General features: G+C 34.5%; 1 protein-coding gene across 2 annotated transcripts in view; it reads right to left on the reverse strand.

Moving 5' to 3' along the window:
- LOC148303804 (uncharacterized) overlaps nt 1–27,870 on the reverse strand; it is a 118,824-nt gene that overhangs the window by 5,922 nt on the left and 85,032 nt on the right. Inside the window, exons 4-33 of one of the 2 annotated variants that reach the window (XM_088269345.1) lie at nt 21,428–21,509; nt 18,767–19,074; nt 17,358–18,479; nt 17,090–17,269; nt 16,797–16,979; nt 16,356–16,715; nt 16,071–16,273; nt 15,817–15,984; nt 15,450–15,712; nt 15,044–15,360; nt 14,781–14,962; nt 14,507–14,697; nt 13,727–14,421; nt 13,146–13,639; nt 12,814–13,027; nt 12,257–12,727; nt 11,314–12,155; nt 10,310–11,193; nt 9,837–10,216; nt 9,581–9,746; nt 9,235–9,486; nt 8,854–9,157; nt 8,528–8,765; nt 7,927–8,139; nt 6,254–6,409; nt 6,026–6,170; nt 3,828–3,899; nt 1,926–2,116; nt 923–1,096; nt 298–474 (exon numbers count right to left, since the gene is read on the reverse strand). In XM_088269345.1, the coding sequence (XP_088125471.1) occupies nt 298–474; nt 923–1,096; nt 1,926–2,116; nt 3,828–3,899; nt 6,026–6,170; nt 6,254–6,409; nt 7,927–8,139; nt 8,528–8,765; nt 8,854–9,157; nt 9,235–9,486; nt 9,581–9,746; nt 9,837–10,216; nt 10,310–11,193; nt 11,314–12,155; nt 12,257–12,727; nt 12,814–13,027; nt 13,146–13,639; nt 13,727–14,421; nt 14,507–14,697; nt 14,781–14,962; nt 15,044–15,360; nt 15,450–15,712; nt 15,817–15,984; nt 16,071–16,273; nt 16,356–16,715; nt 16,797–16,979; nt 17,090–17,269; nt 17,358–18,479; nt 18,767–19,074; nt 21,428–21,509 (9,627 nt within the window). The remainder of the gene's footprint in view (nt 1–297; nt 475–922; nt 1,097–1,925; nt 2,117–3,827; nt 3,900–6,025; nt 6,171–6,253; nt 6,410–7,926; nt 8,140–8,527; nt 8,766–8,853; nt 9,158–9,234; nt 9,487–9,580; nt 9,747–9,836; nt 10,217–10,309; nt 11,194–11,313; nt 12,156–12,256; nt 12,728–12,813; nt 13,028–13,145; nt 13,640–13,726; nt 14,422–14,506; nt 14,698–14,780; nt 14,963–15,043; nt 15,361–15,449; nt 15,713–15,816; nt 15,985–16,070; nt 16,274–16,355; nt 16,716–16,796; nt 16,980–17,089; nt 17,270–17,357; nt 18,480–18,766; nt 19,075–21,427; nt 21,510–27,870) is intronic. The other variant, XM_088269346.1, reaches the window with a different exon arrangement.

Here is a 27,870-nt window from a genome sequence, read left to right on the forward strand (position 1 = left end):
CATCAAATTGTGGTAGAGTGGGTTCGAACCGAGAAACCCTGACTTAGAGTCCGAGACACTAACCACGGGACCACAACCCAACATAACGATGTTGAGATGTCAAAATTTAAAAAGTATTTATTCCAATTAGTGATTGTAACACTAAATTTATTGCACTGAGTGCATTGGTACCTTGTTATCTGTTTTTTTATAATCGAGAAGAATATCAATTTTTGGAACCACTAAGTTCCATAGCATCAATTACTGTTTGGCATTTCTCTCAATATTTTATTGGTATTTAAAAAAATCGATAATTACCTGGTGGACATTCATCTCGGCACTCCTGTCCGGAGACAGCTTCTTGGTTGCGTGTGGTTTGACCACGTGCGCAAGGAATACAGGTAAAAGCTCCTTCCTGAGGTTGGTATGATCCGTGTCCGCACGGTCGGCACAGACCGGCATCTGCATCATAGTATTTACCCGCAGGACAACGTTCTGAAAATATCAAATATATAATTAAATCTTTCATAAACAAATTGTTACAATTTGTAGAGTTTAAAAACTCAAACTCAGAATCAAAGTTTTTCATCTTTGTTAAGATAATAAATTTGATTATATTTATTTAACTTTTTTAAAGAAACCTAATATTTAATTAATCAAGATTGATTTATTGATTTAAAAACCAAAATATGTAACTGTCGAAATGTGCGAACGACACGATGCCAAAAAAATGGCGGAATGAGTAATGAAAAACAAATGAGCGTGTGACATGTATTTGACATTCGGTAAGTAACTGGGGCAATATTGGTGGTAGCACGGATTCCAGTTTTTAAGAAGCGTGGGAGGGTGGGTGTTCGTATTAGCAGGGGTTCGGATTATACAGGTCCTGCTGTATTATAATTTATTTTACTTGCAGAGGAGATGTATAAATTGTAATGTTTACCTTTACAGTCAGCTGCGCTTCTCGCTCCTGGTGCGTTGGTGACTCCTGGCTGGCCAGCGATTGCTGGACAGGATTGGCACTGTAGTTGACCAGCTTCAGACTGGTAGCTTCCCAGGGGGCACATCACACACTTTCCACTTGCGGCATGATAGAAGGAGCCGACAGCACAGGGAACTGGAAATAAATATCATGTTGAATTTTGATGTTTCAAATAGTTTAACCGTAAAAAAAAATTAGAATGTCAATAATTTCAAAATTATAATTAAGATTTTCTTGTAACCTTAAATTAATTTCAGACAAATGTCACAAATAAAAAATTACATATCGACATTTACCTCATGATGACATGAGGTAAATGTCGATATATATTTTTTAGAGTGTACAGTTTTAGGTAAAAACCTAGTATTATTTTTTGACATCTCATCAAAGATGAAGAAGAATATGGGAGTCTGGGCATTTACGGGGCTGACGACCGTCATAGGCTGGTTTAAGTGATCACTTTACACACGTGTAACATTCACCAATTTTACCCATTATTGACAACCACACTACTCAAATTCTTGGAAGTTCTATATATATATATATATATATATATATATAAACCAATTTTTGAAACATTGTTCTTGAATCACTAGAACTTCACTAGAGACAGGACACACTCAAAATATTAAACATCTAAATAATACAATCATTCTTTTTTATTCTTTTTTTATTTTATCAGCCACTGTATTACTGAGAGCACCACCGTAAGATCCGTTTTATCAAAAACATAACTAACATATGAAAGGAATCCAACAACAGTGCTTATATACATCTTTAAAATTAATGTAATATGAATGTTCAGTAATGGGCAGAATGATGAACGTTACACAAGTGTATGAAGTGATCAGTCAAGCCAGCCAAATTCCATCACACTCAGACTTCCAGTTTCATTCATATAAAAACAATAGATGCTTTGTCTCATGTTGATATACCTATAATAAAGAGTTATAATGATAATTACCACAGTCAGGAGCCATCACGACTTGTCCCAGAGGACAAGCGTAGTCAGACACCAGCTCTAATGATGCTGGATCGGGAACGGTGTTAGGCAGAATGTCTCTCACATCGAACTGGTCCTCTTCCAAGATTAACTTCTGCAGTAATCGTTCTACGCTTGATCGTTCGTTCGTTCCAGAGTGGATTACTGGGTCGCTGCATTTCAAAAACAGTTACATGTTATTTAAGTTAAGCAATTTTCATACGCTGAACTAGTATATTTGTATATTAAACATGCATTTGCAATTACACCAGATAGTAAAAAAAATAAAACCATCAGACTTGAATTCCATTAAGGTTTTACAGTAAAACCCCTCTTATCTGCCACCTTTGGGGCTAAGGGTATGGTCGGAACTCAAAAAAGGTCAGATTATCATAAAATACAGAAAAATACAAATTTACAATGGTTTATTCTATGTATTGTTCTTCTCCATATTAAAAACATTGCAATAAACTGCACAAGAGCTATTATTATTATTATTATTATTATTATTGAATGGGAACAATAGAATAATACATAAAAATTTAAGGTAGAGTAAAAAAAAAAATACAAAATAGTCACTAAGAGAATAGTCGGATCAACCAGAGTGGCGAGCCAAGAATACATCAGAGAGGTTCTACTGTGCATAAAAATCCATACCAAACTTTTTAAAAGTAAAAATATGTATTGTGTTATTATGAAAACACAATTATATCAAATGTATATGATATATTTTTAATATGTATATTACAGTATTTTTCAACCTTTTTTTAAATGTTAATTTGATCTTTGATCATCGTAAGACGATCATCAGTCATACACTGAGATGATACTATGTAGGAGTGGAATATGTTTGGTGGTATACAGATGATATTAGATATGTGTGAAGGACATTACTGTTATAAGGGAGAGGAAACAGAGACAGATATGTAAATGGGAAAGTAGAACAACAGTAAAGCCTAGGGTACTTTGGGTTCAATACTAATACTTGTACAAGTTTGTGTGATTTGGACACAGCAATGAGTCTGTTGAAGATAAATTATAAATTATATTAATGACACTTGATACAAAACCATAGAAAAAAACCTACTGAAGGATTGGCAGTATAGTGCTGGTTGTATACTATTTTAGTCAGTTAATACAGTTGGAGAATATGAGGGCTAAAAAAAATGATCTACCATACTTGCAACTGCTCGTTGCCAAATCTAAGCATAGTATATCGTTATATGTCTTTTGTCTTTTATAATTTTAATATTTGATGTGCCGTGGGAGACTAGAAGAGGTACAACAGTACTATATGCCACATTATCAAAAACGTTGAAAAATACTGTTATTCATCATTCAAGGAATCATGATATTTTTTTTAATATTTACAACTAAAAATGCATGTGCAATATCTAAAACCACGGTGAAATGGGTGAATCGAAATTATGATACAATCGTTTAAGCATGCAATGAAAAAAAACCACAGTACAAATATCGCTCACTTCTTTCAAGAACGCCATAAATAAAAAAAACTTGATTTTTCAGGAGAACGTTTATAAAGTTTAAAACTAAAACATAATATTTTAAAAATAAATATCAAGCCACTTATTGAACTTTTTACTGTGCAACACATATTTTAGGTAAAACCTGAAGGTTTTTTCTCCATTTGAAAAATATTTAGTTTATTTAAAAAAATAATTTAACAATACCTTTTCTTCAAAATGCAAAAACAACATTTTCTGCCCTGTAGCGGGTAAATACTAAGTTAAAAATATGCATCTTTTGCTGGGATATATTACATTTTCTAGGCATTCCGAAAACATGGACAACTGAAAATTGACGATTTTTTATTTATGAAGTTCTGGGAAGGAGTGAGCGATATGCCGATTGAATAAAACTTACTTGATCGCAGGGAATGATATTTGCACATTGTATGTGTCACTCGCCTGCCGTCCCTCTCGGCTACTTTTGTTCCTAAGAATCAATCCAAAATGTTCATGCACTAAAGAATTTTAACAAACACAGAAAATGCAAGATACATACACAGTCGAAGAGTACATAATACTGCATTCATATGTATATATTTACAGAAAAAGTCTGAGAGTGTAAAGCAGGTGATTCCTTTGATTTTCTAAATAAATTGAACTATTGTTCATTCGTATTGAATTTTGACTAGATAGTGAAAAAACTATGCATCATATTGCAAGGTCCTCTCACAAGAAACTTCAAAATGACGTAATAATCGTAAAACATTATAGTTGTATTTTAAATAATACATTAAATGTTAACGAGTGAGTTTTTTATGTAAAAAAAGGAGATTATTTTATTAAAATTAAACACCTGAATATACCATTTTAATGAGTTGTATATATATATATATATATATATATATATATATATATATATATATATATATATATATATATATATATATATATATACATATATATATATATATATATATATATATATATATATATATATATATATATATATATATATATATATATATATATATATATATATATTAGTTTCCAAAACATCTGTAAGTTTTCGAAACTAGTCGTATATATAAATGGAACTCGTTAAAGTTGTATATTCAAGTGTTTAATTTAATTAAATAATCAACATGTCATTCCACATAGTTAATGCCGAATCAACAAATAATAAAAAAAGTAGCATTATGTAATCTTCTTTTCCTTTTTATTATGCAATTTAGTTATTTTGTGTAATGTTTCAATTAGTTTTATAAAAATATGAATACACATCTCACTTTTGAGATGAGAATTCAATAAATTAATATTTAACAGAAATATGAGGAATTCATTCACAAAAACAACTAAAAAAAATAATAACAGGAATTGTGCAGATGAAATAAAATATGTATATAACAATAGATATTGTAGAGTGCAAATATATATTTTGTGAAATATTTAATCAGTCTAAAAACGAGCGTGATACTATGGACAACACAAAATACACAAAACAAAAACACATTCATGCACTACATTACCATAGATTGGTGCTACGATCAAACAAAAAGTGAAAACGAACCAAAAAATGCAATACAGAGAAACTTCGATGTAACAAATTCCTTGATGTGACTTTTTGAAATAATGGTACCCTGGTGCAATTTTTTAGAGTTTCCTTGAACTAGCCATAGCAAAAAATATACATCTACACAACTAATAGAGAATGTAAATAAAATAAGTAAGCTTAAGTTTATGTAAAATGCACATGTAATTTCAGTATGTAGCTAATGTGTATACATACTCGTACTAGTAATCAGTAAAATAAAACTGTGTACTACTAGCAGTATACATACATTTCAATTACGGTGTATTTATTTTAAATTTTAATTATTTTATATATATTCATTGTTTTCATGAGGTTGAATTCCATAGAATTCGTTATGATCAACAAATAAGAGAGTGAACCTCAATATAACAGGCTTTTAGTAATCCAAACCTCGATATAATAAATCGATCGATATACCAATTTTTTTCAAAACCCTTTGAGATTTGTTACACCGAGGTTCCACTGCATTAGAAATACCATATATTTTTTTATTCTAATTGAATATTTAAAAAAAAATCACATATTCTGTCGAAGATCAAGTCTATTTGAATAGAAAAGACTTTCTAACGTTTTGAATAAACTTCATTATTTATTAAAATGTGCATCAATTAAAAAAATATGAATTATGTTAAATTTGAAATAAATACTGGTGAATTGAGAGTTTTATTTTTCAGTAAAATACCATGTATTATATTAATGCCTTTAGCATATTCACATTTTTTCATTTAATAAACATTGACTGTTGAAATATTGATTCATAATCAAAGCTAGATAGAAAATTTATTGAATTGGAGCAGTCCATAATTTACCAATACAGACTCTTCTAGTTTCTCATCTCAAGCTATATTTATGAGAATCTCATAAAGCAGAGCTATATTTGTATGAATCTGATCACCACTAATCAGTTTTCTGTTTTGCTCAGTCGGTTTTGCATTGAATACAAATTTGAAGTCTTTTCTATACACCCAATGAACCTGATATACTAAACTCATTCAACCAATAAAAGTTTAATGAAAACTTACTCTTCAACTGGTAAAATAGCATCCAAAACATAAGTTCCTCCATCCTTTTCCGTTTTGGATGATTGTGGAGCTTGTCTGGTTTGGCGGCTGGTTGCCCGGTGATCGCATTTGACATTGATGTCCAATTCCTTGCATTCCCGGGTTCCTAGTAGAAAATTCACCATTAGACCCTTCTCCATCACTTTGATGTAATATGTAGTTTGCTGATTGCAACAGAACTGGACTTACCATCGACAAAGTAGGAGCAGAAGTTCCAATCTCGGTTGAGTTGGTTGACAGCATTTCGTACTTTCTGTCGCAGTACTCCTTGCCCTGCTTCGTTACACAGAACTGAACTTGGGAACAGCATTGATACTTTGAAAACTCGTTGAGCAGGTGTTGATTCTGTAAAACATATTATTTTTTCAATTAACTATAAAAGTTATAAGTAGCCAAAAAAAGTGAAAATCCTAAGAAAAAGAAAACAAAACATTCTAGGACTGTGATCTCATGTGGACATGTGGACATATGTGTCTATTATCCTTTTGTAGTTACGTGATTGATGCTTACTATTAACCCTTTCGTGGGCGGTGGGAAGATGTATTCCCACCTAAGGAAATGGCACAAAAAAGTCATTGGGAAGCGGTGTTTTCACTTGGATTATACTAATGTCAACTGCTGACATATTCTGGAATCTTTTCCATTCAAATATTTTACAACTAACTGTCATTTTTCGACAGCACATCGTTCGGAGTGGGCATAGTCGAGATTTTTTGTGTCAGATTGACGAAAATTCAGAGTTTTTCCTAAAAAATCGTTTTATTCAGCGTTAAGTGCTTTCTAAGCTGTATACTATTATGTTTCTATCACGGTATGTATTCATGTTTACATTAAATAAAAAATATCTGAAAACACGCACGTCGTTCATTTATAATCAAGTGTCAAATTGGTGGGAAAATTATATCCCATGGAACTAAATGTGACCAAAATTATTAGAGTATATATTTTTTAAATTTTGTTCTTTTTTGTAATGTTTACTTTCATTATTATATTTAGATGGCTAAAAAATGGAATGGAAAAATGTGGCACTTATAGACGGTGCAGGGTTGCAGTACCAAAGCAATCGAAAAACGTACCAAATACTCGTATATTTGCAGCGGGTGCGAGGTGCCGCTTTGCGTGGACCCATGTTTCGAAAATTTCCATGTAAAAATATTAAAATATTCTGTCCTTTTTGTTTATTTAATGTTTACATACTAAAATTGTGTATTTTCTATATTTTTACGCATAATTAATATTTTAAAAAATATGATGATTTTTCCGTGGGATATATGCTTCCCACCACGATTATCTTTTTACGAGTATTTTAATTTTTTTTTTTACATTTATAATATAAAATGGCTTGTTAATAATTACACGTATGTTATTTGAAGTAATTATGAGGAATAAATTTTGCCCACCAAAGGGTTAACTACCTATTGTTAATAACTAATTGTGAATAGTAAGCATCATTCACGTAACTACTCTCACCGATTCTACATAAACAATGTCAGTAAGGTTTATGTTTTGATCTAACATTTCTCGATGGAACTGCATTTTATACATATTATATAAACAACCACCAACAGTACAGCTTTTTACATTTTTCTTATTTGATGAGTGACCGTGTTTTATCGTTGATATTCATCTGATGATGTTGGTCATGATGAAACCCTGTCACTGGTTGTTGTTTTTTTATGTAATGTCAGTATGACCAACTTTGTCAATATTAAACAACATTAATATTATTTCTAACAAAACTTGACATTTTATATTGCCAAGGCGTAGATGCGTATGCCATTGAGATATGTACAATATTGTAAAAGTATGTGTATCTGCAGATTTGAAATTTTACATGAAATAAGTTGATTATTTAAACTTACGTGAGCATGCTGGGTAAACCATTGGCAACTTGGAGTCCTGAGTGGGCCTCCAGAAGCCCTCGGCTCCGCAAGTGTAGAAGGGAGGGACGGGCTGAGAGAACCTCAGTCCGGGATTGCAAGCGATCTCGCACACCTTGAATTGACCACCTGCACCCCAGTCCCGGCAGGACTGAGATCCACCCACAGGGTCACTCAGCAGTGGACAGAACTCGGCTGAAACATCATGTGAATAATGTAGATTAACTAACTCCTTCAGTAATTGTTGTGTGGTAAGATTGTGGATGATGATTAGTAATAACTCGGTAGTACTTTGACTTTGGTTTATTCCTATTTAAGTATTACTGAGTAGCTCAAGTGAGTGACCGGTTTCTAGGAGAGAGAAATCTAGAATGCTGCTTGCCAGACTATGCGGGTATATACATAATTGGGGTTATGTTGTTGTCACCATTGTGTCACCAACAGGCCCACATTCCTTACAGTAATCATTTTAAAAAAAACGCACGCATTTTAAAAAGAAATAATTTTACTAACTGAACATTTAAATAAAAACCTCATAATTAAAAAAGCGTTAGAGCGTAAAATAGACATTATATCCACTTACATAGTAGGGTAACCTTGAAGGTACATGAAGCGGTATTTCCAGCTTGATCGGCAGCAACATAAGCGATGTCATATGTTCCCCACAGTAAAGTCTGTCCAGGTTGGTAACCAGATTTCTCTTCAACCTTCACAATACCAACATTATCACTAAATTGCGGGACATCCCAATTGACGACAGATGACCCGTTTTTAGCGATAACCCACAAGTCACCAGGGCAATGCTCGATTTTAGGTGTCTCCTGAAAAATAAAAAAGAAATTGTTAAATAAAATAATAATTTAAAGACTTCACACAACATGTATTTATACATTTATTTGTTTGTCTTACCTTGTCGACTTGCAGTTGTTGACATTTGTTTCCAACATAGCCCTTAGGGCATACTCGTTGTCCACAGTGAGATGGGACAAGGCGTTCTACTCCACCAACAATATCTTCATATCCTGCCCAGGTGAGAACGAGGCCAATGTACAATACCGGTTCGGTTCTGCAGTCTCGGACTTGTTTCTGAATTTCATTGGTGACATCGAGAGCACGGTTCCATACTTGTACTTTGGTTAAATGTCCTTGGAATCCTGATTCCGTGTATGCTTTAGGATTATCTGATTGAGGTTTCCCAAGAGTGACCCACGCACTAAAATGATAAATAGAATACTTTAATCACAATGTTTCTTATGAAAATTTCAATTGTCATAAAGAATCAAAACTTACTGGGGAGGTAATCTTCTTCCACTGCCATATCCTTCAATCTTACTAGAAATAAGACCCTCAGTGATAAGAATGAGTTCTCCACCATTAGCTCCATTCCAAACCAGGGCAATGTGATGCCATTGACCATCATTTATCGTGGCGTATTCACCGAAGCTCAAGTAAACATCCTGGAGTTCAGGGAACAATGATACTTGTACACCATTGGAATGAGCCTGGACTGCTGCTCGGCGACCATTAGCAACATGAGGAGAGCTAGAAAGAAATGAAGAAAAATTAATGATATGATTTTAAAATGACACCAACAATTGTTGTAAAAGATTCATTTACTCTTTGTTTGGCTACTCACTTTACTGAGTACATTGTGAAGAAAATGCCACCTCCATCTTGTTCGGTGAACTGCACCCACATTGCTATTGTTAATCCAAGAGTTTCACCAGAATTGAATGGTACCACTTGAGCAGCGCTAGAGCGTAGTGCATCACTGAAGTAAAGGTCATAGTCTACGCTGATTGCTAAAATATTAAACAAATTGTATGTAAATAATGGTACACATCCAACTGAAACGTTACATATTTACTGAAGGTAATGAAAAGTGATCTTACTTTTGCGGCAGTCATCTCCGGTTAAGTTGAATGGACACTGGCAGTAGAACCTTCCGGGCAAGTCGATACAAGTTGCTGATGGGGGACAAGAGTTGTCCTTGCAATCCATAATGTCTTCGTCGCAGTTCTTTCCGGTAAATCCTGGGGCACACACGCAACTGTAACCTTCGCCTTCATCCATACATTGGGCCCCGTTCTTACATTCTCCAGCTTCACATGCGTCATACTCATATTGACATCCCACGCCCTTATAGTCGCTAGAACAGGAACAGTTCAGACCAGAGCCAAAGTCTTGGCATTTACCACCGTGCATGCAAGGGCTACCGATGCAACGTTCTGGAGCAGTTTCACATTGCTTGCCATCGGTACCACTCGGGCATCTATAAAAATATAAAAATGTTGGTTAGTGAACATGAAGGTAAATAGGTTTAATGAATTTAGCATCTGCAATGAAGTCAAATATGATTACTTACACGCAGAAATAGTCTTGGAACAAATCGATACAGACAGCATCATTTTGACAAGGTTGATTTGTACATGTTCCAATGTCCTTTTGGCATCTATCTCCAGTCCACCCAGTTTGACAAACACACTTGAAACCACCAACTTCATCGCGGCAAGAACCTCCATTTAAGCATGGCTCAGTAGCACAATCGTCGATGTTGTTTTCGCAAAATTCTCCGGAATATCCTTCTCTGCACATGCACATAAACTTATTATCCAGATCAACACAGCGATCAGTACCCAGAGGGTTGCATGGCTCACTGAGACATTCGTCAATCTCAGCTTCGCACTGTAATCCTACATATCCTGGACGGCATTTGCAGACAAATCCATCGAGTTGATCGATGCAAGAAGCTCCGTTTTGACAAGGGTTCGAAGAGCAGTCGTCGACTGTATGCTGACACCTCTTACCGGTATACCCAGCTTCACAATTGCACAGGTACCCATTGACAATATCGATACAATGACCTCCATTATCACAAGGCGATTGAGAGCAATCATTGATATTCACTTCGCAAGATGCTCCAGTCCATCCCGGATTGCAGACACATTCATGAGAGAATAGTTTGTCAACACATATTCCATTTTTACAAGGATCAGAAGCGCAAAGATCTATCTTATCTTGACATCTCTTTCCTGCAAAACCAGGTGGACATGAACAACTGAAGTCAGCAACTAAATCGGTGCAGTTAGCTCCCAAAAGACAGGGTTTCTCAGCACAATCATCAGTATTCATTTCACATTTTTGTCCTTCCCATCCAGGTAAGCATTCGCATTTAAAGCGTCCTTGTTGAAGAGCAATACAAGATGCCCCGTTAACACAAGGGTTTCCATTGGCGTTGCAAGGATCAATCTTAAAAAGAAATTACAATTAAGTTTTAAAAAAGTTTTTTATTTTAAATAAAGAAAACTTCAGGAAAAGATTAAAAAAATATAAAAATAGTTATGGAGATGGACATCAAAATAAACTTACCGTTACATCACAATCAGTTCCTGTATAACCAGATCTACAAAGACAAGTGTAGTTATTATATCCAGGTTCATCTTTGCACATTGCCCTTTCAGGACAGGTGTCATTTCTGCAGTCTGACTTTTCATCTTGACAGTTAATACCAGTGTATCCGGGAGGGCATGTACACCTATATCCCTGAGGAAGGTCTGTGCATGATCCGCCATTGTAGCACGGTTGGCTAGCGCATTCGTCCATGTCGATTTCGCAACGTTTGCCAGAGAAACCAGCCGGACAGTAGCACTGTACTCCGTGTCCTTTAGGAATACACAGACCTCCGTGCTGACAAGCTCCACTGGAGCACTCTACAGGGACACATTCCTCAATACCCGTGGATCCGAGAGAAGGAGTCTTCATGTTCGAGGGGCACTCGGCGCAAGCCGTCTGACCGACAACGTTTTGGAAGAAGTTTTTGGGACAAAGAGAGCAAGGAGCGAGACCAGTGGGGGAATAGGATCCTGGAGCGCACTTCGCTCTACACCTATCTTTGCCTGGAGCTGCAGGCTGGTAAGTGAAGGTGTTCGCGGGACAAGCCTGGCAATCCTTGAATCCACCTGAAGGTGGTTCTCCACTGTAACTGTTTCGCGGGCATTCCAAACAGGGGACCAGTCCCGTGGGGGAGTATGTTCCGTAACCACACACAGGGACACAGTCCGCTATTCCCTTTGATCCTTCCTCTCTAGTGAATGTACCTTGAGGGCACCTCATGCACGCCCCTTGACGGGCCTGATTCTGGTAGAAGCCTCTGGGGCACATAGTACAAGTCTTCTGTTTATCACCAGCAAAAGTTCCAGCCGGGCAATGTACTGGAAAAAATAACATGTATTATATACAAAATAGAAAATAATACGTTCCAATATTAGCAATTTTTTATTTATTATATTAACGTAAATAATATTGTACATACAGCATCTAGGTACATCATTGGTGTCCATATTCAAGACTTCTCCAACGCTGCATGTGAAACCTCTAGTAATCATGCTTCTAATAGCTCTCAAAGGTGGGCATTGATTTCCGATGCTGGATACATTCAGTAGTGGTTCGATCAATGCACTCGCATATGGCACTGATAGGTCGAAAATGAGATTCAATGTCGAGCCACAAAGGTCATACAACTGAGGTTGCCTGACTATAGGTGCAATATCCAGAACAAAGTCCATTTTGACAACATTCTCATCCAAAAGACTAGGTACGACTGTCAGGAAGGTGACATTGATATTGATATTGATAGCGGAACACCTTTGACTGAGCCTTTCATTGAGGAGATTATCATATTGCGCCAACAAATCCTTGTACTGAGGCAAGCAATTGGTGGACACTGCACCGAGAGCTCTATACTGGACTCCAGCTACCACATGATAAGCTGCTTGCTGTGTATCTGTAAAATGAAACAGTGTTTAAAATAACATAAAAGTTTTTATTTTGATACAATATATATGGATTTCAATTTAAGGTAGATCATACTTTCTGAAACACAGTCTGGAACAACGGATGTCGGTGTCCATAATCTCTTATTTTCACAAGCAAAAGTTTTGACAGGTTCTCCATCAGTAAACCTATATCCTGGTTTGCAAGTAGCGATACATTGAAGTCCTTTATCTCCGGGCAAGCAATTTAATGCTCCGTTTGCTGGTGCAGAGAGTTCCCAGTCAACGCAGGGAGTGGCTTGTACCGAAACCTATAATAGAATTTCAGAAAGTTATATCAATAAGTCATATTGAGAAATTAAGATATTAGGATTGACATAATGAAAATTAATGACTTTTATTTGATGCTATTTGAAAACAGAAACTTACTTGGAAGTTGCACTGCGCTTTGTTTCCATATTTATCAGAGGCAATTACTGTGACATTTTCAAATCCTCGGATAGGAATAATTGCTTTATCTGGTACGAATTTCAGATAAACTTCTCCAGAAGCATCCGTGGCATTGATTCTCCTTCTAGTATCATTGAAGTTGACTGCGTAGCTTTCTTGTTTATCCACAAGTTCAATCACATAGCTCTGAGGGCAGCTTAACTTGGGAGGCGTGTTATCGGGAACAGTAATGTTTACTTCGCAGATAGCTACATTTCCGTCATAGTCAAACGCTACATATTTAACAACCATGTTATCAAATACTTGGATTGGTGTTCTGAAATGTTGAGGCGTTACTTCAAGACGAGCGATTGATCCAGAGTTGTCGATAGCAGTAGGTTCAGTGAAGTTGATGGCCATGTATCCGCCATTTTCATCTGTTTGTGCAACCAATGGTTGTTGGGGACAGTTTTGGAAAACTGGTGGCTCATTATCTGTAAAAAGAAAGTGTGATTAATGATTATAAATGTGCTATTAAATACGTAGTTTAATATTATTAATTAATCTGGAGAGATACATACCAACACAAGGAGAGTATCCATAATCGTATCCTAAAAGAGGTTCAACAGCTGGTTCATCACATCCCATCAATTCCACTTTCAAGCAAGCATTATCCATGAAGCTAACAATTCCCAAGATAACAAAGCGGGCTTGAACATATTTGGGCAGGGTGATCATTGCCAGTTCTCCGTAGTTACCAGGATCTCTCATTGTCAGATTAAAATTGGGGAAATAAACAACATAATTTTCACTTTCAGCTTGTTTGTAGAAGAACCGAATTTCAGTTGGTCTGCCGACAATATCAGATGTAACGACTCCCTTTACTAAGATAGCCTTTACTCTGTACACCTTCCCTAAGTCGATACTGACATATGTAAAAGCCTCTTGTTTACCGCACCAACCGGTAACAGAGTTCAGTCTTATGTTTTTGGCTTCATAGTTTGGCCTTTCAGATGTAGCATTGATAGCTGAATCAGGTATCTTTCCTGATGCCAAGCCTAATGGTCGAATGACTTTGCATTCTGGCTCTCTCACACAGGTGATCGGTCTCGGGTTGATCAGGATGTAACCAGGTCTAGAGCATCCAAACAGAACTTCCGAGCCTTGTTCGTAGCTTCGTGCAATCTGAACACCATCAGCGGGACGGCCTGGATCCTCACAAACCGGGCCTTCGCAACGCAAATCTCCAAAGTCCCAGATACCATTTCCTTGACATCTGAAAGTGTTTATTAAAAATATAAGTAAAAAAATACAAGTTGCTGCAGATGTGAATGAAAATTATTTTTTAAAAATTTGCATACCTCACAACATTATCATGTTTGCTGGTTTGTCCTGCCAGTTTGAAGGTATTTTGACACCCGAAGAAGAATGAGCTCTGATATTTTGTATCTACAAATTGACCGTATTCAGCTCCAGGAGTTGGTTGTGGTACACCGCATTCTTTCCTAGGGCAGCCAGGCTGAGATCCCGACAGCCAATAATCGGGCAGTCCCTGAAATTAATGATAATAATTGAATAAGTATTCATTGCATACCATAAAAACACAATCAATTAATTATCTTTTTTAGAACATACTTGTTTTGGATCGTAAACACATTGTCTGAACCCTGAAGAAGCAGTATTTCTCAAATATTTTCCAGGTGTTTTGCAAGTGATAGTAACATTCTCTCTAAATGGTACCAGAACACTATCTGGATCTTCTCTTATGATCGATAACCCATCATTGCGGTCATCAGATAATGTGACACAACGAGCATCTGAAATGAAGAGAATTGTTTTTATACATTTTGAAAATTGCTAAACATGTCATTACGTGTTTCATTTTTCAAGTAACTTACATTGGCATTCTGGAACAGTACCATTCCACGCACCACCAGACATACACATAAGCGAAGATGATCCAGCCATGATGTAACCAAAATCGCACTGGAATTTAACCAAATCCCCAAAGTGGTACATTTCTTTAGTTGAGAGCAATTTTCCATTATCTGGAGAACTCAGAGTCGGGCACATAACAGGGACGCATGATTTGTTTCTTTGGAAAGTATCTCCATCCCTCTCGCCTGTTTCGGAAGGTTCCAGATTGAATCCGGCAGTTCCGTTCACTTTGTATAGTTCATATCCAACATTGCAAGCGCAAGAGTAGTTTCCAGGTCTAAAAAACAACACAACAAATAAGTCTCTTAGCACCTTGATAGCTCTTAAAATAAATATAAAATATTGGGATAAGTTAGGAGTTCTTACGTGTTTATGCATTTTTGGTCACATCCTCCATTATTGACGGCACATTCATTGACGTCCAAGCATTCTAAACGTGTGCAACCCATTACTTCCAATTTCATGCACGGAGCTCCAACATAATCTTGGATTTTGAATTTGATATACTGGGCTTCGATTGGCATCGGGAGGTTCAAAACGGATAGAGTGGGTTCCAAAATTCTGAATTCAACTGCTGTGCCATCGGGATTTGTGTAGTCTTTGAAGATATCGGTTAAATCATTTGTGTACTAGAATGAAACAAAAAAAATTATTAAATGAATTAAAATAAAAGAGAATCCTCGAAATAATTTATTGTCTTCGATTTCATTGACATTAATATTCTCAATATTACCTGAATTCTCACTGCAGTGGTGAATGCGAGATTACCATCAGCTCTCATAACGCTCATTGTACGGAAACCTCTTATGATCGCTGGTGCCTTAAGGTCTAACAAAACCCAATTTGTTCCAGGTTCGATGTTGTTTCCACACCAACCGCCACCATTATTCAGACGAACCATCTGAAAAGACACAATATCATATAGATATTTGTAATAATGAAGAAAATTAAGAATTAAAAGATAAAAATAACAGTGATAGAACATACTCCTTTGTAGTAGAGGGGCTCTGAAGCTGATACTGTGATGGCTTCATCAGAGATTCCACCACTGATCAATCCAAGGTCAGCCACTGGACGACACTCCAAACTAGGTAAGAATCCTGGACGGCATGCGCACGTAAAACTACCAGCAACATTTTTGCATTCCGTAGACACTACATCACACTGGCTGCTGATGCATTCATTGATATCTAAAATAAAGAATGATTTAAAAGCAATTTTAATAACACAGATGAATACTAAACAAGTACTTTCTTATAATTAAACAAGTACCTTCGCATCTGGGTGGATTTTCAAACTCTTGATTGGGTCCACACTTAAGTATGCTGGATCCGATAAGCTTGTATCCTTTGTGGCATTGCATACGGAGTTCATCACCGTAGAAATATACCCTGGTGTTGTCAATGACAAGACCGTTCTTTATTTCGGGGAACTTGGGACAAATGGCCCGACTGCAAGCCGGTACATCACCAGACCAGGATCCATTACTCATGCAGAGAAGGACTGGCCTTCCTGACCTAATGTAACCGGGTTCACACTCGTAACGAACGATGGTTCCGTAGCTTCGACCGCCACCATTCAATATCGAAATATTCGCATGAGGTACATCAGGCAAGGAAACACATTGAGAGGCTAAAACAAAAATTGTAATATGAAAAGAAATTCATCAACATTGTTGCGAAAATTAATATGCCAGTTGCTTGTAAATTTTACCTAAGCAAGATGGTTGTCTTTCCCATCGTCCATCAGCCAAACAAGAAATCTTCTCAATAGGTTGTCCAGTAGGGAAGGCGAAACCTGCGTAGCACTGATATGTAGCAATTCCTCTATATGTTACATTTGTAGATCCAATTGAAAAACCATTATCAATTTGGGGTACAGGTCCACAATACACCTCTAAAAAATCAAGGCAATAAAATTAATCAAAATTATCCAAAAGAAGTGGAATGTGTCAAACATTTCTCTAAAACACAGTAAAAAATATGAAATAAATGCATTTTTCCCACCTTGACATTTTGGAATATAAGTGATGGACCAGTTTCCTCCATTCAAACAATGTGTCGTAATTTTGGCCTTTCCAGTTGCAAATTCTTGTCCCATTGGGCAAGTGAATGTAACAATAGTGCCAAAAGCCGTGTCACGGCTTGAGGCTAAAGCACCAACACCTGGCTGGAGTTCGGGACAGTCTAAAATAAAATAATTATACAATTAATTCAGTTTATGAGCACAAAACAATATGATGTATAAGGTTAATGAAATTTATGGATGAATTACCAGCAGAGAATGTAGTCTTCCAGCCTTGACCGCTGTGTAAAGCATCAGATACAAAGCGAAGCAACATTTCCCCGCTAGAAGCTGTTAATGTAATCTTTGGTTTTGTTGTGAAACCATTTTCAGAATGAAGTCTTAGTCCACTAGTACTGGATCCATCGAAAACTTGGACAACGTCGGAGCCATGGATGGCGAATTCGTCAAATTTCAATGAAATTGGTCCACGCTTGGGATTTTTTATTTTGAACAAGCATTCCTGATTGCTCGGGTAGTTAGTGAGGCCATATGCGGGCGATGCCAGTGTTCCATTGGATGCAATAAGAGTTGCCTTGCAGCCCTGGGTGTATCGAATATTGAATCCTTTTTTAGTGTCGCCTAGGCTAGTTTTAAAGTAAACATAGAGGTGGTTAGATGTGGATATGATCACTCTTTCGCTGTCTTCAACTGTTCCAGTCAATCGGGCTAAAACGGGACTAGATGGTAAAGAGCCATCACGAATCAGGATGTAGTCTCTATCGATGCCGAGTTCGAGGTCTTCGATTTCCAAAGTTATTATTTTTCCTGCTTGAGCTTCGATAATATAAAGACATTCGAGGCCACCCGGGTAGTGGTTGGGGAATCCAGGAGATGTTAAAATTTGACCTTGCGGAGTAGCCCTCAATGTGCCTCCGCATGTCGAAGGCTCAGTCTTCCACGACGCTCTGAATCCTTTTCTTTCCACAGAGGCATCTGTGTTGAACTTGATAATCATGAAGTTCGAAGCGGATACAAACAGTTTGCTGGAGAGTTCCTGTTTGCCCGATAGAGTAGCCAGATTGACGGACTTGTCATCGGTACGACCTCCCACGAGGATCTGAACCGTGTCGAAAGTCTTTTCAGTTTCGAAGTCTTGGAATTGAAGCAAGATGTTGTGTCCTTGAGGTCCTTCGAGAGTCCACTTGCACTCGCTGAGCGGGGGGTACTTGTGGGGATAGTTGGGACTCTCCACCACATCTCCGCTGCTGGCCATGTAGTAGTGGCAGTTGGCGGGGCAGTCCATTTCGTCTGAAGAGTCTCCGCAGTCGTCTTGTTTGTCACACCGGAATGCCGCATTTATGCACTTTCCGTTGGAGCAATGGAATGCACCTGTAATATAAAATATATACCATTTTTAACACATTGTAGTCGGGTGCTTCGAACAATAGACTAGTGCATGTTTAACCTCAGCTCGTAACGCATGTCTGTGCCGAAACCTTTAGTGCATGTTGGTCTTCGGGTCGACCAAAAATCGTATGTGTTAAACATTTTGTGTAGTTTTAAGTGTGTAAATAGTGCTATGGTGGTGAAGGGTGGTATTGTTTGCATGCTGTGGTAGTGATTGCCCTGACGAAGAGACGGGTACGTCTCGAAACCGGTAGATATTTGTAGCTTACCAGACGGGCACGCGCTAGCGCGGCACATGAAGGGCAGCAGCGACTCGCAGGTGGTGAGCTCCCAGGACTGGTGCGCGCCCATGAGCGTGGCGTCCACGCACTCGCCGGCGCGGGGGTCAGGCTGCTGCAGGCCCCAGAAGCCGGCGTACTGCGAGACCAGCCCGCCGGCCGCCGACTCCAGCGTGTTAGTCCGCAGCCCGTCCACGGAGGCCAGCCCCAGCCAGTAGTGCGGGCCTGAGCCGCTCGCCATGTGGGCGGTCATGTTGTTCTCTGAATACGACTCCACGACCATCAGCTCGCTTCCGTACCTAAATTGAAAAGACATATCACAGCATTTGTTAGTGTATCCAAAACTGGGTTTCTCCATAGATGAAGAAGAATATGGAAGTCTGGGTATTTTCAGGGCTGATGACCTATCATATACCGTTTAAGTGATCACCTTAAACTTGTGTAAAGTGAAAACTTTTACAACATATGTACATAAATTAATTTATACTACGTAGTTAAATAGTTCAATGCCGTTTCGAATCCTAGACGTGGTAATATTTATATTTATTACATACTTTTTATTCTGTAACATATATCATGCAAAAGTTAAACAAAGTACTCTTACAACATTTTGAGTGTGTCCAAATATTTGTTCACAAAACCTGGATTGTCTCCAATCACAGTTATTTTCATGTAATTTTTTGCCATCTCATCAAAGATGAAGAAGAATATGGAAGTCTGAGCATTTACTGTTCATATACATGTATATAGAGCTTCCAAGAATTTGAGTAGTGTGGTTGTCAATAATGAGTAGAATTGGTAAATGTTACACGTGTGTAAAGTGATCACTTAAACCAGCCTATGACGGTCGTCAGCCCCGTAAATTCCCAGACTTCTATATTCTTTAATATATTATTAGATTAAAACCAATATTTTTAGCTTTTCCACTTTTTTTTTATTTTATTTGACCAGCGACCGGGTTTCGTCGTTACCGACATCATCAGACTGGACATCATCATGTCGGTAACGACGAAACCCGGTCGCTGGTCAAATAAAATAAAAAAAGTGGAATAGCTAAAAATATTGGTTTTAATCTAATAATATATTAAAAAATGCAATTCCATCACGAAGTGTCAGTGGATAATATAAATTCCATATTCTTCTTCATCTTTGATGAGATGTCAAAAAATAATATGATTTTTTTTAGATGAGAGATTTATGTATAATATTTATTATGTACCTTGCTTATTATGTACAAGATTTATAGATCAATTAGTGGATTTTCGTTTCTTCTAGGTAAGAATACATTTGATTTAAATCTGTGTTGGAAATAGAAAGGAAAAACTACTGATACGTGTAATATTCGGCAGTCTACCCATGATTGACAACCACACTACTCAAAAGGGAGTTCCAAAAATTGGAGTGGTGTGGCTGTCAGTCATGGGTAGAATTGGTGAATGTTACACTTATGTAAAGTGATCACTTAACCAACCTATGAAAGGTAATAAGCTCTGTTAATACCCAGACTCCCTTATTTTTTTCATCTATGTTAAGATCTCAAAATGTGAAAAGACATTTATTTTATTTGTGAATTTAACAGATCATTAACTGAAAAAAAAAATTAAATTAAAATTTTTAATTCAGATAAAACAATAATTAATAATATAAATAAATAAAACCCTTACCGCACCCCAATGGTGCATAGGGCACTGCTTCATATAAACGCAGTGTTATCTCGATCGTTTACACATGAAGGAAAGGTGATCAGCCCTCCACTTCAGGTACCAGTCCAGTGTAATATTGAATAAATATTAGAGTGAAAAAATCAGTTATATTTATTAAACCCCCCTAAGAATCGAACCCGGAACCTCCAGAACGGTAGCCGAACGTGCTGATCATTACACCACGGAGGCGAACGAAATAAAATAAATATTCTGTTTCAAAATAAGTCACCATTATTATCAATGTTTCCTTTTACAAAAAATGTTGTTTCTTAACCCCCTACCTATATTTATTAACCTATATATACATGTAAATATATTTTTATTCGTTAGTTTAAATTTGTACCAGAAGATGAAAACAATTGTCGTTTTCGAAACTAGTCGTAAATAAAAATAAAACTCGATAAAGTGACTTATTCAAGTGTTTAATTTTAATAAAACTGAATCAAACATTTTAAAACAATTTGTGCATCCAGTATTTGCGTTGATTTAATTTTATAATTCAGTAATTTAATAATTCAGCCTGAATATGTTGAATTATCTGATGCAGTTCCCTAGAAAAAGCTCAATTGAAAACATTATATATTTTTTTCAACAGTGTGAGAGGCACCTAATTGACTACGTCATGGACAAACAAAGCTACAATTTTATTTTATTTTTTCTAAATTTTAATTTTATTTGTTGTAAGTCACTATTCTCGAGAAGGTATCAAAAAATAAACCAGAAATTATTTCGTAACATTGTTTTTCATCAAGAATAATTATTCATCTCCATTCGATCAAAGATAAAAAATAAAATAATGCAGATTCCATTAGGTTTTTTTAAATTATAATAAATCAGTGGGTTCATCTAATCGCGTTGGAAATATCACAGTAAACTGCCAATCATTGATGTAACATAGTACACGAACTAGTATATTTCAAAACATATTATAATACAATAATAAACTAACCTTCGACATAATTCCGCTGCCTTCCCCCATGAATGTTTGATATTGAAAAATTTATAACAGTAGAGTCCTTTTAACTCCCATCCTGAAACAAAGAAAAAAAACATTAGTCAATTATATAAATGTCATTAATTTTTTTTAACACATTTAGTGGTGAATCCGATAATAATTTATAAAGTATTGTGGTATAAAGTATAGCTCAAAACCACTATTCTTTTATAGGAATAAAACATTTTAATAAACTACCTGCAAGAATATCTTTCAAAAATGATTTACAAAAACATATAAGGCAAACTCCCGTTTGATTACCATTTAATATTTCTAATTTTTACTTCTTATTTATATGTACAAACCCTGTAAGCGAACTCCCTCTCTAAACACGAGCAATCTGCTCTCTTAGTGAGGTAGCACGTAAAAAATATATATAAATGTAACTATGTTGATTATTTTGCCATACAATGTATCTTTGATTAAAAAAAAATTATAAAAAAAAAAATATATGAAATAAATAAAAGATGCAAGTATTATCAGCATTTGTAATAAACGCATACGTACTATAATGAATGTGTTTGCAAACCCTTATCCGCACACCAATGGTGTATAGAGCACTGCATCATTAAAACGCTGTGTCATTTTGATCGTTAACACATGAAGGCAAGGTGATCAGCCCTCCGCTTCAGGTACCAGTCCAGGGTAATATAGAATAAATATTAGAATTAAAAAATCACTTATATTCATTTGACACCATCGGGAATCGAACCCGGGACCTCCAGAACGGTAGCCGAGCTTGCTGACCATTACAATACGGAGGCGGACAAATAATAGTGTGCAAATTTTAATTTTAATTTTGTAGGATAAATTACATAAATTATACAATACTTTAATTAGAAGGATCAAATTTTTCAATTTTTCTATTGATAGTTTAAATATAAAAATAAAACAATTGTAAAAAAAAAACACATTTTGAGTTTATTGTTGTAAATATGACTAGTTTCAGGTGAAAATTCTAACTGATCGGTTTGTATTTTCACCTATTGACGAGAACATCTGTAGTTCTTGAAATTAGTAGTTTTGACATTAATAAACTGAAAAAGTGGTCTTATACAAGTGTTTTATTTTTATATTTAAATCACAGTGTTAATAAAAAAAAATAATGCCAAATCAATCAATAATGTCTATTAATTGTTGGAACGCTGAAAATAAACTTGAATATTTAATTTTTTCATTATAAATGTGATTTTTTAAGAAGGGGTCTCTGAGGAAGTATTTTACGTAAATGGCTCTATGCAAATTATACGACATAATTATTATTTAGGGATATTATCCGTAAAAGAAATGAAAATCGAATTTCAAAAGTATGAAATGACTATTTCATCAAGGTCATTCATTCGTCCGAATGTTTTGTGGTTTAATACAAAACTGTAAAATAACTAACATATCACTCACTCCTTTCAAGAACGTCATAAATAAAAAAAACTAGATTTTTCCGGAGAACGTTTTTAAAGTTTAAAAATATAACACAATGTATTAAAAATAAATATCAAGCCACTTATTGAACTTTTTACTGTGTAACAGATGTTTTAGGTAAAACCTCAAGGTTTTTTCTCCATTTGAAAAATATTCAGTTTATTAAAAAAAAATGAAAGAATACCTTTTTTTCAAAATGCAAAAACACATTTTTTGCCCTGTAGCGGGTAAATATTAAGTTAAAAATATGTCGTTCACTCCTTTCAAGAACGTCATAAATCAAAAAACTTGATTTTTCAGGAGAACGTTTTTAAAGTTTAAAAATATAACACAATGTATTAAAAATAAATATCAAGCCACTTATTGAACCTTTTTCTGAGCAACAGATATTTTTAGGTAAAACCTGAAGGTTTTTTCTCCATTTGAAAAATATTTATTTTATTTAAAAAAATAATTAAAAAATACCTTTTCTTCAAAATGAAAAAACAACATTTTCTGTCCTGTAGCGGGTAAATATTAAGTTAAAAATATGCCTCTTTTTCTGGGGTATAGTACATTTTTAAGGCATTCTGAAAACATGCATAACTCAAAATTGACGATTTTTGATTTATGACGTTCTTGAAAGGAGTGAGCGATGTCTCTTTTGCTGGGATATAGTACATTTTCTAGGCATTCCGAAAACATGCACAACTGAAAATTGACGATTTTTGATTTATGACGTTCTTGAAAGGAGTGCGCGATATACTCTACGCAACATGTATTATATGTATGTATGTTAACTTCACTGAAATTGTGCATACTCGTAAATATATGCATGCAAAATATCAATATCTAAAACGATCAGGTACATCATGGGTCGGCAACCTTTTGTTGTAAAAGGGCCAAATATTTTTCATGGGGATCAGTGCGGGCCGCACTTGCAGCAGGTATACATACAATATTTATGTACAAATATTTTAGTTTTAAAAATAAAACGCTAAGTGTATATTTTAACGACATTTATTGTATTTAATAAAATCAATGAGATTCCCTTCGCTCCCTTTCTCGCTTCCTTTCACTCGATTGTGTATAATATCGTCCGTCATGTGCGTTGCGGCGAGAATCTCGCGGGCCGCACCAAGATGTCTCGCGGGCCGCAGGTTGCCGACCCATGAGGTACATCGAAGTAAAAAAGAATTTAAAAGTTTTAGCTTTAATGACTTTGGCCTTCTATTGATAATTGCTCTCTTCTAGATATTTTATTATTAACGCATTCATAATTTGTTCATAGAAACACAAATATTAAATATTCCAATGAAATACCATTTCTTGTATGATTACTAACTAAGTCGTGAATAACTAACTGAAACAAAAAAATCCGGTTTTTTCATTTCGCAGAAGTATTAATTTTTTCCTTGTTGACCGACACGTGATTAGGTAGATACCCTCATCATTTAAAAACTGTGAGTAGGTACTAATAAATAAAATATAGCGGTTTTGACGAAGTCCGCAATAAATAATTCTGAGTGTGAGACCAAAAAACTAATCGCATAATATGAATTGTTCTTGAAATGCATTTAATGAGTCTTTCAATCACATTCTTTCATAGAGCTGGGAAGTGTTAGGATTTTAAGGATTGCAAAAAAACTATAACAATAGTATAATTAAAATGTAACTTTGTTTTAAAATTGATTTTAAAACAAAGTTACATTTTACTTAAAAAATTTAAAATCACAAAGTTAGTGCTTCAAATATAAATTACATTACAATAGTATTTATGGACAAGGTATTGAGATAATTGTCCGCCTCTGCATATAAGTTTTTAGCGTGTTTAGCTACCGTGTACGAGGTCCCCAGTTCGACTCCTAGGGGAATCAGATTAAATATGTATTATGTAACTAATTACATTCCTCATTCGTATTTTTGGACTAGTAACTGAAGGGCTCTTGCCTTATCATATAACAAAATATCAATGATCAGGTTATATATACTACGTCACTGAATGCAGATATGAATAAAGAAGAGGAACCTAGTTCGTACAGATTAATTAGGTTTTTTTTATCTAAATCTTACATTTTACCTTATATATATATATATATATATATATATATATATATATATATATATATATATATATATTGTTAGGTATTATATATATATAAATATATATATATATATATATATATATATATATATATATATATATATATATATATATATATATATATATATATAAAATACCTAACAAATTTTATTAAATACGACTCTCACAATTGTGACAGTTGGTAAAGCAAATCGCGCAAATCTACCACCAGAAAAAACAAAAGGCTTCAGATAAAAAAATATTGTGTTTGGTGAACTGTCATATTATATGTAATTTATAAAAGATTATTTTAGAATAAACTTTAATTGTCATTTCTTTAATTACAAAGTAACACATCGTTTATTTTATTATTATACACCCACTAATTTACAAAAAAAAAATATTCTTACTATTCATATAGTTTCACAATTTGCTCGCGTAGTTAATAATGCAAATAAGGCATGTGCAAGAAATGCTATCTTCATTATTGTTAGCCATATTAAATAACAACATGTAATTTGTTTTGTCAAGCGTTGCGCCCACATCCGAAATAGGTCAGGTAACAGGTTGGTATGTTAATGCTAAACGAATGAAACTATTAGTCCCAGTAGTTAACAGTTAGTGGAATAGTTGTTATAAGATTCCGTTACTCAATAAATAGTTCTTCGGTTCTCTCTTATGTTACGTAACGCCTATCAAGAAAACTAGTTTCTATGGGTCATTTGGAAAAAGTAATATCATTGAAGTGTAATCTAATAAATAATTGTTATATCCAGACACCTACCGCCCGAAATTAGCATTTATTACATTATGTTTCTACATATGAGTATCTGGGAAATGCGGTGTTCAACCAAGTTGAACCAAAGTAAAATAAAGTGATGTTTATCCTCGGCTCGTAACGCATGTCTGTGCTGAAACCTTTAGTGCATGTTGGTCTTCAGGTCGACCAAAATTCGCATGTGTTAGACATTTTGTATAGTTTTGAGTGTGTAAATGGTGCTATGGTGGTGAAGGGTGGTATTGCTTGCATGCTGTAGTCCTGACGAAGAGACGGGTACGTCTCGAAACCGGTAGACATAAAAATCTCGGTGAGTGGTTAAATACTAATGTTATTAACATTTTTGTTAAAAAATAAATAAGTAAAACGATGTGTCGTTAAGAGTTTAGACTGATTTTTTTGTTGGGTAATATATCCAAAATTAAACACGGTTATTGGATTGAATTCTACTTTTATTTTCATATATGATATGTGACGTGTTTCGTCTTATTAAGACGTTATCAAATACTCTAGTGTTGATAATGTCTTAATAAGACGAAACGCGTCACATATCATATATGTAAATAAAAGTAGAATTCAATCCAATAACCGTGTTTAATTTTGGATATATTACCCAACAATTCAATATGGAATTCCACCAACTGTCTGCAGTTACAATAAATATGTATTTTTTTCATTAGAGCCTCATGCAATTCATTCTTTTATCATTGGCATATTTTCTCTTATTTACGTAGTATATTTTCAATATATTTTTTAAAGAACGTCAACTACAAAAAAGGTTTCAAGGACTTAAGGAGGTATTTGCAAACACCCAACAAAATATGTATTTGATTTGAAAAATATATATATTGAAAAAAATACGATTTTTAACACCTTACCTTATTATTATTAAATTAATTAATCTTTCAAAACCATGTATTTCTTTCTAAGAAAAACTTTTTTCAATACAAAACGGTTTTTTCATCCAACAATTCAATTACGTTTAATGTTATCTGGGTTTAAAGAAAATTAATTTGCGGATTATCCCGCCTTAATAACATACGTTTTGGGGAATTTGAATGTTTTTCACATTTTTACAAAATGTAAAAGTACATATGCAAACATGGTTGTATTTATCCAATTCACCTGATATGATATGCATAATACATAATATTGTGTTTTATTTATTAACGTACAAAATAACGAAGCTTCATGACAATTTTAGCCTTCACAAATTTGTACTCGCATGCGAACGCTTTATAAAATAATTACAGCAGATGAAAAAAAAAACGTCTTGCATATTATCGATTGTTATTGCCATATCGAGTCCTTGGAAAATTGTAGAATGTAAACTAACCATACAAATATACATACAAATGATATATATTTGCCATTGGCGCCGACTTGTTTTGTTAAAGCATGTGATTCACTTTATAAAAATAATTATTAAAAATTGTATACAATTTCGTACATGTTTTAAAATCGTGTACATATATAAATAAGTACTTTGGCTGTAGAAAAACCAATTTATCATAGTTTTTTTCGATAACTTCTTAAAAATTAATGATAAATTAGGTACTCATAACTCAAATAATATATTTTGTGTGCATACATCTACCTTATTTTAATACATATAGCACGCAAAATTTCCATATATTATCAACTGTGAGGTCTTTACCACGAAAAATACCTAATAGATAATTTACAGAAAGCTGTTATTACCATAAAACAAGTAGGTATCAAACATTTCGTTAAATTATAAACTTAAAAAAAGTAAAATTATCATTTATATATATATAATATATATATATATATATATATATATATATATATATATATATATATATATATATATATATATATATATATATATATATATATATATATATATATATATATATATATATATATATATATATATATATATATATATATATATATATATATATATCTATATATATATATATAAATATATATAATATTAATGTAAGGTTTTGAATTTAAATGTTTTTGAAATATGCTGTATTTTGATTAAGTAAGGGTTTAATTTTTATTTGAATCATGGATAATCAATTTATTTTCAAAATAAAAATGTTCATATTCTTACTAAAAAAGGTTTATAATTCAAATATAACTTTGTTTTAAAATCACTTTAAATTT

This window comes from Brachycentrus maculatus, unplaced genomic scaffold (assembly GCF_059751285.1).
Source record: "Brachycentrus maculatus isolate JH-2025_06_01 unplaced genomic scaffold, ASM5975128v1 h1tg000345l, whole genome shotgun sequence".
Taxonomy (NCBI): domain Eukaryota; kingdom Metazoa; phylum Arthropoda; class Insecta; order Trichoptera; family Brachycentridae; genus Brachycentrus; species Brachycentrus maculatus.